The sequence below is a fragment of the Anabrus simplex genome, chromosome 1 (assembly GCF_040414725.1).
Source record: "Anabrus simplex isolate iqAnaSimp1 chromosome 1, ASM4041472v1, whole genome shotgun sequence".
Classification (NCBI taxonomy): domain Eukaryota; kingdom Metazoa; phylum Arthropoda; class Insecta; order Orthoptera; family Tettigoniidae; genus Anabrus; species Anabrus simplex.
Window position 1 is genome coordinate 1,311,843,872 of NC_090265.1, and position 19,422 is coordinate 1,311,863,293.

The window sequence follows — 19,422 nt, forward strand, 5'->3', positions numbered from 1 at the left end:
GCAGAGTTAATCTGTCGTACGTAACGGTGTTCACGAAGATATTATTTTCATAATCTACGTGGTTCCTGACGGAATGTGTGAACGGGTGCCCTCCGACAAGGTCATGAGGTAAGTTATTTAGGTAGAAAATCTAAGCAATGAGTACAAAATAGTGATAATAACTGCTCAATTACTGTGAATTCAACTACCACCAAAAGACACAACTTACTGGCACTGAAATTGATTTTCTAACGTGCCATTGAATAGAAACGCACGATTCCGTAATACTTAATTAAGCACTCTTAAATAGAAACAGTCTAAACTGGAAATCGTTCCTGTAACCTATAAGATACGAAACGAGGGCGTAACAACTTTGGCGCTAACAAGGGAAGTTTCAGTGACATCACATCGCAACATACCTGAAATATCGTTGTAAGAATGAAAAAAAAACCGGCTGCAAGATTTTATTGCAAGGTTCCGAAACCGAGGCCGGAAATATCACGAGATAACGCAGCTTCTCAGCTGCAAAAGACATCCCAATCAGCTTGGTGACTGGAGAGGGTGCGCTGGTGAAGACTGCTAGCAGTTAGTTGAGGTCTGTTGTTAACTTTCCACTGTTTCTTCGGAGGTGAGAGGACAACGAGTTGACAAATACGGTGATTCACGGAGGATAACCGACTGATATTATAACGTGTGTACATCTCCGTCTGTTCATTTTGTGCCCATTTTTCTATTGTGTTCATCTCTGATATGAACTAAGAACTACCGAGCTCGATAGCTGCAGTCGCTTAAGTGCGGCCAGTATCCAGTATTCGGGAGATAGTAAGTTCGAACCCCACTGTCGACAGTCCTGAAGATGGTTTTCCGTGGTTTCCCATTTTTATACCAGGCAAATGCTGGGGATGTACCTTAATTAAGGCCACGGCCGCTTCCTTCCCACTCCTAGCCCTTTCCTGTCCCATCGTCGCCATAAGACATATCTGTGTCGGTGCGACGTAAAGCAACTAGCAAAAAAAAAAAAAAACAGAAGAACTTTGTAAAATAATACGATATTTTCCTCCTAAGGTTCGATGGATCTGCCATCTGTTCATTAGAGCACCGTTATGCTCAATCTCCATTACTAGTCATTGAGAATGTTCGCACTTTGATGATGATAAATGTATGTAATTCTGTTGTTTATATGTATTTCCCTGAAGTCCGTACTACCTTTTATTTTATCCAACTATCACAAGGTAGAATGTAAAATAAACAACCTATCTTAACCTCCGATATTTACATCCTCTTTCCCAATTAAATAGCTGGATACAAAAAACATGTAGATTATTCTGCCATCTTCCTATGTAAACTGCGCTGTTTGTGTGTGCGACCTGACGGAGGATGGAGAGGATCTCTTTCCGGAGGTGGGAGGCGGGATCCGACCTGAGGGAGCCTCAACAAAAAAGGTATGGCAGTAAATTAACTGTGTGCACCTTCCCGTGTGTGAAATTTAGGGAAGATTTCAGAGGTCCTTGTTGGTATGTAATAGTTAGGTTATGAAGGGTTTCCTTTCTTATTATAAGGCAAAGTAGGTTCATCTGCGCAGTCTTCGCGCTTAAGTAATATAATATTCCCAAACGGTAACTAGTTTAAATGTAAGGCAGCACAGGTGGTTATCCTCGTAGTACTCTTCCCCATAATTTTGGTGATTAAATTTTTTTATGCTTCTAAATTTACCCCTTGCTTTTCGGATTTAAATGTTTAAATGTTTTCGTACTTAGTCACCCGGTAGCATGGGATTAACCTCCGTGTGATCAGGTCTTAAGCCTACCTAGGTGTTTCCCGTAACTATATTTTGGGAGTGCTTTATATTCCTTCTCCATTCGATTTTCGTTTTTGGCCTTTTGTAAGTGTAAATTATTTCCTCCTTTTGTGGCATAGTAACATGGGCCATATCGACGGCTTACTTCTAAAACCTCGTATCTCGCAATGCTTTTTCTACCCATTATTTTCCTTAAGACTGGTCACGCCTCCCAGCCACATATTGATATGCAGCCCATCACAACGATTTTTGTTGCGTTCATTTTCCTGTGCTAGTGTGTAAAGGAAGTTGAACCTTAAATGCATTATAGTGCAGGAGTGCGTAAATACGTGATGAAAACAACATCCCTTCTATACAGTGTGGTAAGGTCCATTTTCCTTTACACATCGGCATAGGAAATTGTTCAAATGAAAATTGTTCTGATGGACTGCATATCCATATGTGGCCGGGAGGCGTGGCCAGCCTTAAGGAAAATAATGCGTAGGAAGTGCATCGGGACATACGAGGTTTTAGAAGTAAGCCGACGATATGCCTCTTTAAATTGTAATCTCTTTTCTAAGTATTTTTGAGCTGATGAGCTCTCTTGTCGAAAATGTTGAAAAACTTCAAAATCTTTAGTTTGTAAAGATTACTGAGCACGAATATTCTTCTTGCTATTATCTGAGCCCGCTGCTCTCCCTAATATCTTGTTAACTTTCCGTTGTTGTGTTAAAGCTTTTAATCCGTGTGATAATAAATAAATCCATAAATGAACATTTTTTAGTGTCTAGTTACACTAACTTATACTCTGATTCGTGCCTCGTCCAGCCACTCACCCCTCGGAATTCATTACCTCTGCAAACCATGGAAATATCCGTAACAGATCCGTCTGATAACTTATGCTGCGGTTTTCCACATATTTCGATGTTGAAATCGAAAAATTTCAGAAAACTATCGCAAGAAATGTTTTATGCGTGAACCTTTACTTTTACATAAATTTCCTAGGTATTGGCGAAATTTCAGTAACGTTGTAATGTGATGTCTTTGCAGCTCCCTATGTAAACTGATCTGCAAGTCGTTGCTTATATAGGCTGATATCAATTAGCAGAACATTTCTCCCAGTTTGATTCATTATATCTGCCGGTGTACTATGATTTTATGGCATAATTCTGTAAAGATTATTTTCCTTAAGACTGGTCACGCCTCTCAGCCACGTATGGATATGCAGTCACTCAAAACAATTGTCCTTGTGTTCATATTCATATGCCTACGTGTACAGGAAAATGAACCTTACATGCAATATACTACGTTAGGGAAACATGCATGCATTTCTAGAGCAGGTCTATGCTACAAGGTATGTTAGGTTCATTTTCCTGTACACATAAGCATATGAAAATGAACACAACGAGAATTGTTCTGATGGACTGCATGACAAGTCTTAAGGAAAATAATGGTTAGGGAGTGCATTGTCAGTTACCCGGTTTTTCACAATCGTTACAGAAATCCGCCCGCATACAGTTTGTATAATCACTGAAATATAAATAAATTATTCCAATGTTTTGAAAAAGTTCCTCTCGGGCACACTTTTCTCAGAAAGTGTTTAAACCTATATATTATGTTTAACGCTTATTATTAATAGTAGACTCAGACATCCTAGATTCACAGTGAATGTATCTCTTAGAGTTGAACCTGGCCTGCTCTCATCATCGCTCTCTGAATGTCTTTCTATATCCCCTACACTCAAACCGGCCTCGAGTTCAGAAGCATTCTCAGACGCCCCAGACATGGACTGGTATTTTTCACATTTGGACGATGATATTTCAAAGGCAACTATTTTTATAGTAGCCATGGTAAAAGGCACCACGTGTCACAACCTACCCACTGACTATAAATAAGTTCCAGTTAACGGTAGGTTATACTAGTTAATCAGCGAAGCGATAGACTGAGAAGGAAAAATGCGAGAAATAAATAATTCATAATAACACTCTAGAAAGGTGAGTCCAGGTTACGGGATTAGCACTCCCACACATACGGAGAAATTAAGGCAGATATTAAGTCAGTTATAAAGTTGACAAAAACTGAAGATAGGAAAATTTCTGAGAACAGCCGGGTAGGAAATATGTATCTATACCATATGAATTCTAATCTTAAGAGTTGCAGACTTCTGAAATAAAAGAAATTAAGGAAGCAAACTGAAGTAGAGAAGAAATACAGAAAGAATTATAACAATTCGCAGAAAACGCCTCGCAGTGTGAAATTATTGGCTAAATAACGAGGTACTCTTCAAATATTAACAGCCATACTTAGCACTATTCGAAGACGATTATAACCTCCATCATTATTCAGAAAATATCCTCAGAATAGCAATTTGACATCTCTCTCGCATTCTACGAAACAAATAACAGAGAGTTTACAGGAAAGATGACTAAAATGGCATTAAATTACTTCGTCCATTATGAAACAGTACCGTGTATCTGAAAATCGTCGTTGCCGGGATAAAACATCTTTTGTGATAATATTTTTGGAGTTATACTGACCCGCAGCACATACATTATGAAGAGCGAGAATGCCCTGACAATATTCACACAATATTGCTCCTTAGAGGACAGAACCTTACCGGCCAAAGTTCTAAGCTGAAGTATTTCACATAGGAGGTTTTTTTCCCGGCAGCGACGAAATGCTATTCCTGCCAAACATTTTCCTTAAGTCTGGTCACGTCTCCGGGCCACACATGGTTGTGCAGTCCATCAGAACAATTTTCGCTGAGTTCATTTTCCTATGCGCTTGTGTAAAGAAAAATGAAACTTAAACACACCATAATCTAGGAGGGGTTTACGTCATGCAAACATACATTTCTACAGTACGGTACAGCAAAGTTCATTTTCCTTTGATGATGATTCCACGTGCATAGAAAAATAAACTCAAGGAAAATTGTTCTGATGGACTGCATATCAATATGTGGCTGGTGGCGTGACCAGTGTTAAGGAACATAATGGATAGGAAGAGCATTGTCAGATACGCGGTGTTGTTTCTTAATGGGCGACTTGCTTTCTGGCAAGGAGAGACGTAAACTTGGCAACCAGTAGATTTGCTGTCGGTCTACTGGGGTATCCGTTATTGGCTGCATGAAACCGACGTAAGAAAGTATTTTTTCCGTCCTTTGAAGAGTAAAAAAATTATGTACATAACAAAATTATTTGAATGAAATGGCATTTCATGTAGAGTCTACAGATTTTACAAACGTACAACAGTGTAAGAGAAAATAACAAATACATCGTTTTGTCTTCCCTTAAGCACCCAGTCTGTTGAGTGATTTTAAATCATGTACATGTCAGAATCTTCTCCTGGGTGAGTAGATTCTAAATGTTGAGTTTGATCGAGATTTATTCAACCGTTTTCCCGTGGTGGTAGGATAAACAAAATATCCATCAGGCAAAAAAGCTTAAAACCGCTGATACGGTAGACCAAAAACGGATAAATACCTCAAAAATTGGAAAAGGAATGAAATTGCAGACAGCTGACCCTCTACAACTTTGTTTATACATATTATGAGTCAGCAATTTGTCCGGCTCCTTAACTGTAGGGTCCCTACATTCTCCTCCTGATACGCATTACCAACCATCAACATGACAAGTAATAGTAATCCCTCCACGTACGGTCGGCGTAAGGAAAGACATTCTGCCGTAAAACAATGCCATGTGCACATGTGTCACACAGTTGTCACCTGGAACCCGCCAGTGAGTGGGAAATGCGGTGAGAAATTATGGACAGTGAGAAACCAGTAAATGGAATCATCTTTGTGAATCGAATATCCTCGTATGACATATTTGTCCTTGTTTCTCCCGACAGAAATAATGACCACTTGTTTCTAATTCTGAAGTGTTAAATGAAATAGGGTTTTATTCTGCCGTCTGTGGACTCAACAAATGCTGCACTCACCTGCTTATAAACCTATGGAGGAGAATCCTGAAATTCTACGTTTCAATTTCTTTGTTCAATAATGCGACGTCAGATGAAAATATCAAACTTTTCGAAAGACTGACAAGACACAATCCTGCAGAGGGCTTTGGAAGAGTTCCCTCCCACAGGAAGTAGAAAATGTGCTCGCGATCGTCCCAAAGGAGAAAAGAAGAGGGGAGAGAACAAATTCATTGTGCTTTTCACGATAAGGCTTGACTTCTCTCCCAGCTTCAAAGTGGCACAGTAACTACGTCGTGCTTTGCAAGATAGCAATAACTTTATTGGTGCTGGTGACGTAAACAGTTTTTGTACGAAGAAAGTATTGAAGTTAAAATGAACTGTTGTTATTCAGTCAATGTTGCCGAAACTGAAGTGATCATCTAGAACAGAAACTGAAACATTTACGGTGAATATTACGACATAATTAATTAAGAAAATTAAAGGGTATAATAGAATAACTAACGTACAGTATATGGGAAAAATATATGCCCTCGGTATCTTTCTGATGTGTAAATGGAAAACTATGAAAACTTCTTTAGGTCTATCGCCTGCGGGGTTCGAGCCCTCGTCTTCTGAATTGAAGCTTACAGCCACACCACCCGGACCATGCAGCCAATTAGCTCATGACATACATTAGACCTATAGAGAAAAAGTCACGTCATACTGCAATAACTTTTCATATTTACACTATTTATATAGGGAGCATATTCGTATTATATTATTATTTTTGTTATATTAATGAACGTAAGATGCTTGAAAATTTGAGTTTGAGTCATCATCCCTTACACTGTCTCTATGCAGCTCTCCATGCCTCCTTTATTCTCCACTTTTCAATTTTATGAAACTACTGCTTGTATGTCTACTCCAATAAGCAAAATTCAGCGAATATAACATTGCTGCGCGTTCAGTACCGCGTACCTGACAACGCTCTTCTTAAGGCTGGTCACGCCTCCCATCTACATATGTCTATCAGGACAATTTTCGTTCTCTTTAATTTCCTCCACACGTAAGCATAGGAAAATTATTATAATTAACTGCATATCCGTACGTAGCTGGGGGTGTGATCAGTCTTAAAGAAAATAATTCATAGGAAGAGTTTTGTCAGATACGCGGTATATATACGATTTACAGTACTTTGTATTTGTTCCCTGAATACATAATGGATATTTTGTGTGTTATTATTTAGAATATATCGTCAGAAATTGGATAGTTCAAATAATTTATCGAAATTATTTATTTAATTCGATTATTGTTCTTGCTATTAGTTCATATTACGATACTTGAATATTTTCGGTCATCAGCCCGAAAACTGCTGAAATAGATTAGATTTACTTTTTCGGAGATTATTAGGGACATCTGGCCCTCTCTTTGATCTAGTGTTAGGAAATAAAAATTATATACAATAAAAATCATAAATAAAATTTACTTAGAGCTGTCGAGGAGCTCCTCCCGAGTCCCGCTAAAATTGCAAATGCACTCTTATGGCTAGTGCCTTAATAAACACAAATTACCGAGTATTGTTTCGTTGATGGGTGGAAAAGCTGGTTGTTTTAGGATAATAAAGGCACAGAATTTTCATTATTGCATGCAGATCATCACTACGTTTTCTTGTTCGCGTTTTTTTTTTCTTTTTTTGCTAGTTGCTTTACGTCGCACCGACACAGATAGGTCTTGTGGCGACGATGGGACAAGGAAGGGCTAGGAGTGGGAAGGAAGCGGCCGTGGCCTTAATTAAGGTACAGCCCCAGCATTTGCCTGGTGTGAAAATGGGAAACCACGGAAAACCATTTTCAGGGCTGCCGACAGTGGGGTTCGAACCTACTGTCTCCCGAATACTGGATACTGGCCGCACTTAAGCGACTGCAGCTATCGAGCTCGGTCTATGTTCGCGTTTAATCAGTGCATGAACTTGGTGTATGTTTTATGAAGTGCCAGTGAAAATGACAGCAAGGCATGCTGTTGACGGTGATGCGTTTGCGAACGATGACAAGTTAGTGCAGTATTTGAACTCTTTACCCTTTAATATGAGCGTTTCTGAGAATAATGGTTCGGGCGGTGACAGTGAGAGTAGTGAGGTTATGGCGGGAACCGCGCGAGTAAGTGCTGCGAATATATCTAAGAGCTTGGAGGATTCCGAACTTAGTGATGGAGAAATTAGAATGATGATGATGATGATGATGATGACGATTTTAATAGAATTAAAGTTCCCCAAAGTTCTGTATTTCGTGACGTTTTCGCAAGAAATGACACTCGTTATATAAATGAAAAATGAAATGGCGTATGGCTTTTAGCGCCGGGTGTGTCCGAGGACATGTTCGGCTCGCCAGGTGCAGGTCATTCCCTTTGACTTCCGTAGGCGACCTGCGCGTCATGATGAGGACGTGCCAGTGAAATTAACTAATGATGGTTAAAATTTCCGACCCTGCCGGGAATAGAACCCGGGACCCTTGTGACTAAAGGTCAGCACGCTAACAATTTAGTTATGGAGCCGGACGTTACATAAATGATATGAGTAGACTATTGGAATCACACATAAGGTTATTTGCGTTTGTTTTTATACTGTATAGAGTAAGTAATAAATGAGTTGCGGTTTTGTGAGGGACAGCGGGGGACTAGACAGCATTGTGAGATAGATAGCACACTACATGATAGTGAACGGACAAAATGTCCGGTTGTTAGGTAAAGTCAGAATTCAAGAGGGCAATTTGGCCTAAATGTTCGTTAATAGGGCAAGGAGCACGGGTATGGTATATATTTACAAGAGAAATGTTCCGTACATTTCCGAGTTCTTTAAAAATACTTCATTATGACAGCTGATCCGATCATTTTTACTGGGCCGATAACCTGTTCTCCGCAAAACAATAATAGCATTTATTTTTCCGGGTATAAGGAAAAACTAGTTAAACAATTGATAGGGAATCTGCCACCAGGGCGACAGCCCTAAATACAGATCATTGATTGATTGATTGATTGATTGATTGATTGATTGATTGATTGATTGATTGATTGATTGATTGATTGATTGATTGATTGATTGATTGATTGATTGATTGATTGATTGATTGATTGATTGATTGATTGATTGATTGATCGCTTCAATATAACCGTAGAATTAAATCCTAGTTATTTTGCATTTCATAGGCTGTAAAATGAGACGAGAAATTCCTTTTAGTCTGGATAAATATTCTACTTATTTATTTATTTATTTAGCTTATGGCTAGTACATGACTCTACATACAAACATTAAAACAATATTACAAACAATATAACACTTCAAACAAACAACAAAACTCAAAAACAGATCACAAACTCAAATCTAAACTGTCCAACCATTGTACAATCCCGTCAGAAGCACACACAAACTCCTTCAGCTGACCGGAATATGACCTCCTTGGACATTCAATGGAAATATGACGGATGGTCTGTTTCTTCTCACCACAATCACACTCAGGGAAGGAGCGCATACCCCACTTATGTAATAATGAACCACATCGACCATGACTGGTAGAGACTCTGTTGAGAAGAACCCAAATTCTTCAGGGGAGATAAAAACCAGGTGGTGGATGTTGAAGACTAAACAGGGTCTGCCATTCATCTGGAGCTGTGTTGGTCCACTCCAATTGCCATGCATCAGAACCATTAAAGTTCCTATTGATGAGTTCCCTTGCAGTCTGAATGGGCGGAGATCTTGATTTCAGACGACCATGCTTCACAACCATGTTTTTCTGAATGGGAAGACTTGGGTTGATTGTTATCTTCCTGAACTTGCGTATTAGGTTGTTTTGTCTGCGTATTCTTGGAGGTGTTATGTGGCTCAAGACTGGCTACTAAAGAAGAGGAGTGGATCTGACAGCGCTGAAGACAATGCGCATCGTCTGATTCAGAACAACATCAATATTCTTAGCATAAGGGCTATTCGGCCAAACAGAAGAATACTCGGCTGTAGAGTATACCAGTTCTAATGCTGATGACCTACGTGTGGATGCTGATGCTCCCCATGTAGAATAGAACCTGCAAGTTTCTGAATGTTATTGTTCCTGGTCTTCAGTTTAGCAGCGGTATTCATTAAATGTTTCTTGAAGGATAGTGTCGGATCAAGAGTTACTCCAAGGTAATTGGGGTTAGGATTGTGTGGTAGGGGAGAGTTGTCGAGGGAAACATTCAAACTAATGTTTGCCTGCCTGTTATTAAGGTGAAAGAGACAGGCTACTGTTTTACTGGTGCTAGGTATCAAACAATTAAAGTACTCACTTAAAATGCCAATGTCTCTGTTTAGAATTGCTTCTATCTCATTAACATTGGATTGCTGAGTAACTATTGCTAGATCGTCCGCATAAGCAAATTGGTGTGATGTAGTGCCAGGTATATTGGCAATGTACATATTAAACAGCAATGGAGAGAGCACATATCCTTTAGGGAGACCATTGATGAGCTTTTTAACTTTACTATATTTGTTATCCATAACTACCTGGATCATTCTATCTGATAGCTTGTTGTTTATGTGTTGTGACATTACTCTGCATCCAAAAAGTTTAAAAAACTTATACACAACTCTCTCTCTCCAAACCGTGTCATTAGCGGCTGTAAGGTATGGGAACACTGCACCACTCTTCAGTCGTTTTTCAAAACCTGCTTCAATGTGGGTTGTTAACGCAAGAACTTGGTCTTCACAACTATGGATAGGTCTAAAACCGGCTTGTTCTGCTGGGAGTGATCGTAAAATTAGTGGACTTATTCTATTGTAGATGAGCCGTTCAAGAATTTTGTAACAAACACCCATTAGAGCAATTGGACGGTAACTTTCAGGACAATCAGAAGGTTTACCTGGTTTCAGAATAGCCAGAATCTTGGTTCGTTTGAACTCTGGAGGAAGTTTGCCTGTAATCAGAATATTTGAGAAAAACCGTGACAACCATTTCCTTGTGTTCTTCCCGCAATACTTGAGGAACTCAGGTTGAATACCATCACAACCAGGTGATTTGCAGTTCTTTGTTATCTTCAGAGCAGATAGAAGCTCTTCTTCGGTGAAAGGGGTAGAAACATTTGATGAACCAATATTTTGTTTTTTCACGAAGGTAAGTTCTTTTCTTATTAACCGATTGAGTTCTTTCTTGGGTTTCACGTTAGACAATCCAGCAAATTGTTTGACAACTTTATCAGGTGATACAGCAGATTTGGGCTGTTGAATGTGTGGTGATCTCCCCAACTTCTTTAAAAGGCTCCAAGCCTTTTTGCTAGAATGTTTGAAATCCATAGTCTCCATAGTTTCTGTCCACTTGTTCCGTCTGGCTTCATCTAAGTTGTTCATGATTTCGTCAGCAACATCCGTTTCACCATTCTACTAATTGGACTAAAATATTTACCGCACTAAATTCCTGAATACAAGGTACTACAAAACCTCCCTCAGTAAATGAATAAGGAGGCAAGACCTCCATATATTTTGTATTAGTTCGGTAACAATGGTTGACAGCGCTACATAATCCCATTAATTTTGTTGGTCGTCAATCACGAATCACCAATTGTTATTGTTGTTGTTGTCATTGATATTATTGAGTAGATTCGGTGTTCTGTTCTGCTTTGTTGTGTTGTGTTGTGCAACGTTCTTTGTAATGGCACGGAAGTTTACTAATGAATAAAGAATGTACATGTTTCAATTATGATGTTATGACAAAGAGAATTGAAGAATTCATAGCGACTTTAGTACGAGATTTCCTGATGTACTCGGCATAATTTGCGGAAGCTTAACCTCAAATTTAAAAGTACGAAAAATTTGATATGTGCAACTGCATCAAATTCTGGTCGGACACACAATGCCCAAAATGAAAAAAAATGTTCAATTCGTTGTTCAAGCATTCGTAGGAAGTTCCCATAAGAAATCGAAGAAAACTTCTGTTTAATCAGGCGTGTCATCTGGAGAATGCAGAGATTACGAAAATTCAAGCCTTTTCATCCAAAATTTCTTCACGCATTGCTTAGAGATATTTATGACAGAACACTTCAGTGAGTTGTTTATAATCCGGAACGGAGAAGATTCAATGTTCTCAGTCATTTTATGACATGAATAATTCGTAATAAACTTCAATTTCTTCAAATGCCAGTGGATTTTTTCAATTTGAAGTACAAATTTTACTCCGTGCTTAGTCTTAGACATTCGTTATTGAAAAATGGCCACCGTACAAAAACAGAAATCGCTGTGCGCGTATATTCATCTCAAGGGTGCCATCAATGATGAAAATTCACAGCCTGTTTCCAGATTCAATCGGGTCAGGAATGGAATGAATGAAGCCCCCATCTAGCGGCGAGGATAGGGACGGTGCCGGATGCCGAAGTCACTCGCGGTCCTCTGGGGCAACGATTAATAATTGAAGGATGAAATGAAATTATATTAGAGAGTGTTGCTGGAATGAAATATGACAGGGAAAACCGGAGTACCCGGAGAAAATCCTGCCCCGCCCCCGCTTTGTCCAGCACACACGTCACATGGACTGACCGGGATTTTAACCACGGAACCCAGCGATGAGAGGCCGGCGTCCTGCTGTCTGAGCCACTGAGGCACACATCAGTGATAAGATTATTTTCCTTAAGATGTTAGTCGTGTTCATTTTGGTATGCGACGTCATGAAGGAAATTTAACCTTAACGTACCACACTGTAATAATGTGTATTTTCATGAAATATTTACGCACTTTTACAGTATAATGCACTGCAGGTTCGTTTTCCTTTACACATGAACACAAGGAACTGAACACAACGAACGTTGTTCTGATGGACTGCGTACCCATGTGTTCCTGGTAGGCGTGACCAATCTTAAGGAAAATTATGGAGAGGAAGAGCATTGTGCGGTACGAGGTATGCAAATCGACAACATAACTTACATTGAACTTACATCCATGTAATGAGGGGAACATGTGTAAAGTAAAATGAACCTGAAATATATGATACTCTAGGAGAGGGTTAAACTGTCATGCAAACATACATTCCACAGTACTGTATATTAGGTCCCTTTTCCACTGCAGGCGCGCATAGGAAAATGAACTCAACGAAAGTTGTTCTGATGGACTGTATATCAATGTGTTGCTGGGAGGCGTGACCTGCCTTAAGGGAAGTAATGGATAGGAGGAGCACTGTCCCATTGGTGGGTTTGGCACAGCAGCAACAATATCTTAACCCTCTCCTGTATGAAGACCTCATATGAGGTCGTTTGGAGTTCTCATGCATTTGTACGTTTTATTTATTATTTTTAAGCCTGGATGAGTGGCTCAGACGGATGAGGTGCTGGCCTTCTGACACCAACTTGGCAGTTTCGATCCTGGCTCAGTCTGCTTGTATTTGACGTTGCTCAAATACGTCAGCCTCGTGTCAGTAGATTTACTGGCACGTAAAAGAACTCCTGCGGTACAAAATTCCGGCATATTTGTGTCTCCAAAAGCCGTATAAGTAGTTAGTTGAGCGTAAAGCCATCATTATTGATATTATTATTATTATTATTATTATTATTATTATTATAATTATTATTATTATTATTATTATTATTATTATTATTATTATTATTATTATTATTATTCCAGTAGTACATTTCCCCGATCACTTATTCATCTACAGAGTCAGTCTAACACATATACCAGTGACGCATTGGATTTACATAACAAACGGCAAAACTGTCCTGCAAACAAAGGTATTATACTTCCTCCAACATCCATGCGTACCAATCACCGTTTTCTATTACGTGGGCGCTCGCCAACCCTCTACCACTTGCTTCAGGAGTACTACTGGCTCAACCTCATAGACGTTACCGACGTACGGTCGTGCAAGTATAACCTACTTGCGCCTTGAAATACGTACATATGACCAGCAGGCAGCAATGGTCGGTCTTTGAAAGTTAAAATCTTAGCGTAGTAGACCTATATTTCATAGTTGTATCCTGTTTTAAATTATAGCAGGGTCCTGTTATGGCGAGTGTAAAATCATCCTTATCCGACCAATGTGAAGTCGTGTTGATGGTGACATGCAGACACAAAATAGAATATTATCTCAATACTCACACTGCACTCTTAGAGACACTCGCTTGCTGATGGAGGGTGGTACACCATTGGAGGCGATGCATAGGTAAGCACCCATGTGCAATCTGCTCACTTTGATTATATGCAGCACCTCGCCATCCACCACATTCACTGAAACAAGCAAAACAGAAAATAGTTAGATATTTAAACGAAACAAAACACTGATTTACAAGGCACGATCATTAAAATTTCCCTCAAGGGTAAGGTTGGTAGTCTGAGTTTAATTGAGAAATTTACACTAAAACATGGTTTTATTGTTAGGAGCAGCCAGGCATATTATAACATTCATATAAAACCAAATATATTTGTAACACTCAGACCAGCCGGACGAAGTGCCCAGAGAAAAGAAGTGTACCTACCAGCCTACAGGCCGTATTATGTGAAGAAATACGAGCTGGACGACGTAGAAGTGAGAGTTTGATAGGGACAGTCTCCGAGAAGACGATAGAGCTGATGAAGACCTTTAAGTTCCAAGCAGTTCATCGACTGGAGGATGAAAGTGCTCAGGGGTTCTCTTTTGATACTGAAACACCAATTATACTCAAATACACAATTTACTTTAATAACTATTTTTGAATGGATTTTTTGTGTGTATCCTTTGTTTTCGGCAGCCTCCAATTGGACAAATAATTTATTACTTATTCATGAATTCTTATTTGTAACTTAAAATAGAGTTGGAAACCTATAGTTTATGATTTATCACGATTAAAAATAGACAAATAAATTATTTGTCATGTAGATGCGTCTGACGACATTACAGATCCAAACTACAGTATTTCACGATTCGTATAAATAATAGAAGTGCCAAGATTAATAAATTAAATTGTAGCTTATGTCTTAGGCGTGAAGATGATATAAACCGATCATAATGACGGTTTTAACTAGTTTGGATTCAACAAGATCCCTACAAAACCTAATGTTATTAACACCGCAAACTTCTGTTTATTCATACTTTAAAACTGTATCCTTGAATTTATAACATCTTCACCATAACGGGAAGCGACACTGTCCTACTGTATATATAGTATTGCATGCGAAAGGAATTTAAAATGACCGAGCTCGATAGCTGCAGTCGCTTATGTGCCGTCAGTATCCAGTATTCGGGAGATAGTAGGTTCGAACCCCACTGTCGGCAGCCCTGAAAATGGTTTTCCGTGGTTTCCCATTTTCACACCAGAAATGCTGGGGCTGAACCTTAATTAAGGCCTCGGCCGCTTCCTTCCCACTCCTAGCCCTTTCCTGTCCCATCGTCGCCGTAAGACCTATCTGTGTCGGTGCGACGTAAAACAACTAGAAAAAAAATTAAAATGCCTCATACGTAACCTAGGTGTAGTAATTCTGAATTAGGCGTAGGTCTTTAAAAGCCTCATCGAAGGAGCTTTGAATTAATAGAATCCCTTCTAGTAACGGATGTCCACCAGCCGAGGAGATTGCATTCATTTACTGCAGTGATACAAGATGTGATTGTGGACAAGAACAAACCACGAGCCACATGCTTCAGTGCCATCCGTGCCCGACTTCTCACACAGAGGATGATCTCCTACAAGCCACTCCAAGAGCATTGGACATTACAAAATACTGGGCATGTAATATGATGTCAGATGTTATGTTTGGTGTACTTCAAACTGACTTGTATATTAACTGTAAATTTGTATGTTTTTGACTCGAGTATCATAATAATTGTAACCACAATATTAATACATGCAGTTATAGTATAATTCCATAATACACAGTGTATCCCATAAATATTTATTGAACTTTTTTTTTAATAAATGATAGATAAACTTAGACTTTGCGGTACTTCGTACTCTATGTCCAAATCATAGAGTCTACGATATCTCCACATACATATTCATACTACTAGTTACAAGCATTGTGTAGACAAGATAATAAGCTTTTGGATTTTCGTTATGTCCAAAAACAAGGTGAAATTCTTTACGTTTCTCAGAAACGTTCCTCAGTGTCTTCATAAGAAAATTATTAGAGAAGTCTTGCTCGTGAACAGACTAATATAAAATGCATGCTTCCTGTCTGTTTTCACGTTCTTTAGATTTCTTCTCCCACATTTCTCTTATGATATTACATACCATAGTCTGCTGTTCTCCCTGCTGTCTTCCACTCTCTGTTTAATAACTTAACATGAGTGTAAATTTAAGGTTTATTTTCGATTTTGCCGATATATTTCCCACCTCTATATTTTTTTTCTGATACTTTATCGTCTTTACAGTATTTAGTAGGTGTCTATAATCCATATATTTATTGCATAAAATGCATCGGACATTCTCGTTATCTTGCTTTATGATCTTATTCTTATATGCTCCCATCTCATTTTCCATTTCGTTAACATTTCCGTCCTTATCGCCATACATTTACATATTTTTTCAAAATTATGTCCTGCTTGATTTCCATTTCTATGTCTTTCACTCCTTGGAAAACATGTTTACTCAATTCCATTTGATCCCTTGATAAATTCCTTTCCCAGTTCTACGCTATTCCTATGTCATCCCGTAGTTTCTCAACCCCACCCATCCTGTATCCCTTATTTTATGTCTCAGGCGGTGCTGTTATACTATCCTTATAATTTCACCTCATTTTAGTCTCAACCAGTATTTCATTTTTTGTTTTCTTTCCTGCTGGTGTTCTCACCACGCGCTTATCATTCTCACTCCATTTTTTGCAGGACAGAAAAGCAATCACGTTATTACTTTGGAAAATGTACAGACGACTACGTCTAATGCTACAATCCCATCATTTCTCCCACATTTCTGCTCAATATAATAACTTAATTTTATTTTATGATTGATAATGATCAATACGTTTCCTGTATTTACGGATTGCCGTATTATAATATCCACTGACACAATCTATATAAATAGAGAGTCCGCTGTCTGTAATTTCGTGTGTTTTTCAGATATTTATCCGATTTAGGTCAACTCAAGACCGTATCAATGGTTTTTAGTTTCGTGTCTGTTTGTCCGTCTGTTCCACCATCACGTGGAACGACTGGATAGATCTCGACCAAACTTCAAATATAGAGTTTACCCATCAAGGTAAAGGTTTGTATATGTATATGATTTAAAAATCGCAGAATAGAATCGGAGTTTATAGGGAAACCAAAAGAGTTTTCTTCCTTTTTGTCTTATACTATTGATTTTCTGTAATATCCGTGGAGTACATTTGAAACATCATTTAAACAACTTTTGTTATGAGCATAATTTCGCTTAATCTTCTAATGACGGAGATAATGACTACTTTCTGCGGGTTTCATGCTCTGCATGGAGTGGCCGGCAGACCGACAACAAACCTACCAGTTGCTGTGGCAACGTCTCTGGCTGCTTGTCAGTAGGAAAATAACATTGGCTACAAATAGGAAAAGTCCTGTCAGTTTTAATTACAGCGTTGATGGGGTGAAAGTTCCATTTGGGGATCATTGTACCTCGATCTTAATATAAGGAAAGATCCTCATTGGGGTAATCACGTAAATGTGATTGTAAGTAAAGAGTAAAGATCTCTGCACATGGTCATAAGGGTATTTAGGGGTTGTAGTAGGGATGTAAAGGGGAGGGTATATAAGTCTCTGGTAAGATCCAAACTAGAGTATCGTTCCAGTGTATGGGGCCCTCACCAGGATTACTTGATTCAAGAAATGAAAAAAAAAATTCGAAGAAAAGCTGCTCGATTTGTTCTGGGTAATTTCCGGCAAAAGAGTGACGTTACAAGAATGTTGCAAAGTTTGGGCTGGGAAGACTTGGGAGAAAGGAGACGAGCTGCTCGACTAACTGGTATGTTCCGAGCACGTCGATGGATAAATGGCGTGAGTGGTGTCTTTAAAAGTATGAAAGGTCACAATATGAACATAAAATTGGAATTCAAGAGGACAAATTGAGGCAAATATTCATTTATAGGAAGGGAAGTTAGGGATTGGAATAACTTAGCAAGGGAGATGTTCAATAAATTTCCAATTTCTTTGGAATAATTTTAGAAAAGGCTGGGCGACTGTCCTAAATGCAGATCAGTAGTGATTGATTGATTGATAGGCTAATGTTATTTTCGTAAAAATTCCTGTAAACTCGTGGCTGTTCCTTGCGTAAAATGCGAGAGACGCGTCATGCTACAATTCTGCGATATATTTGCGGAATCCCGTTGGAGGATACAATCGTCTTCGAATAGCTCTAAAGGGGCTGTTAATATTTGAACAGTACCGCTATGTGTAGCCAATGATTTCACACCGTAAGGTATTTTTTCTCATTTTCTAAAAATTTTACTGCATTTCTCTCCTATTTTTGCTTTCCGCTTTAATTTCCTGCCTCTGTCTTGCATCTTTAGGCTTCAGTAATAACACCATACGTCACCTTATCTGTTTACCTAAGAATCCCTGTGGCTAAATTTGTCTTCTGTTACTGCCTTCTTATATCTGTAACTCATATTATCACAACTTCGTAAGGAACATTCATTTTCCATTACATCCTCCTGGTATTTACATATTTGTCCCATCCGGCTGTCTTCAGGTATAATCCTATTTTTTTTAATTTCAAGTCTCTTAACTGTAATACTTTCTTCCTTAATTACTCCTTATGTATGCGAATGCTAATCCATAAACCTGGACACTCTTCCCTTTGAGGGAAAATTCAATGCTGTTCAAACGTATAACATTTGGCCCCGGAACATGTCGAAATATGGAGGCAGTTTCAATGACGTTGCAGACCTTCGCTTCGGGATAAATGGTGGCTAAACAGTAAGTAGTATCACAAAAGAGAAAGCACAATCGCGTTTCAATGTGGAGAGATCTACAACTTCGGTACTACGATGCATTGTCGAGTCTCGACCCCTTATACGTTTGATAGAGCTGCATTTCTCAATTTTAAATTAATTTTGCCTTTTTTGGGTGTATATCTTATCGTTTGGCACACTTATAGGAAAGATAGAAATATTAAATTCTGTACAAATATTGACACGACCAGCGGTCATATGTTAGCCAACTTTTATGATTACAGCTGCCACGTAAGTATCCAAAAAATAAATTAATGTGTGAGAACTGTACCCAAATTTCGCACTATTTAATTTTCCTAACAGTCTGACCCATAAACATAGGATATACGAGAAAATTTCATAGGAGCAGCCATGTTGAACACTAAAAGGAGCGTCTGATGGTGGCATCTCTTTATGGATATGACCTACCGTTTAAAAGCAGTAAATCTCGAAATCAAAGTCTGCACTTATAAACTTGGCCTTGCTTACCTTTTTAAATAACATCCTAGGGGTCCTCTGCCTGCATTTTCCAATTTATGTCAATTCAGTACAGTATCAGTGCTTTTTTGCTTTCTTGTCTGTCCGTCTGTTCAATCATCACGGCGAAACAGCTAGACAGATCTCGACCAAACTTCATTTACAGAGTATACCCGTCCAGAGGAAGGTTTGGATATGCACATTATTTTAACATCACTGAATATAACGGGGGTTTATAGAGAACCCACAACAGATTTCTTCCGTTTTCTCTCATAGTATTGTTTTTCTGTAAAATCCGTGGACTGCATGTGAAATGTCCCTGATAGGTTTGTCAATGGACATTTTTCCCTTTGAGGGAATATTCAAGGCTGTTCATATGTTAGGAATAAGAGGATTTAAATGATATAAACAATACTACTGC

The 19,422-nt window shown here is 38.8% G+C and overlaps 1 protein-coding gene across 1 annotated transcript in view; it reads right to left on the reverse strand.

Annotated features, from left to right (window-relative positions):
- Positions 1–19,422, reverse strand: part of LOC136858799 (lachesin-like) — a 686,055-nt gene that overhangs the window by 325,441 nt on the left and 341,192 nt on the right. The window contains exon 5 of the mRNA XM_067138618.2: positions 13,758–13,886. Within this exon, the coding sequence (XP_066994719.2) occupies positions 13,758–13,886 (129 nt within the window). The remainder of the gene's footprint in view (positions 1–13,757; positions 13,887–19,422) is intronic.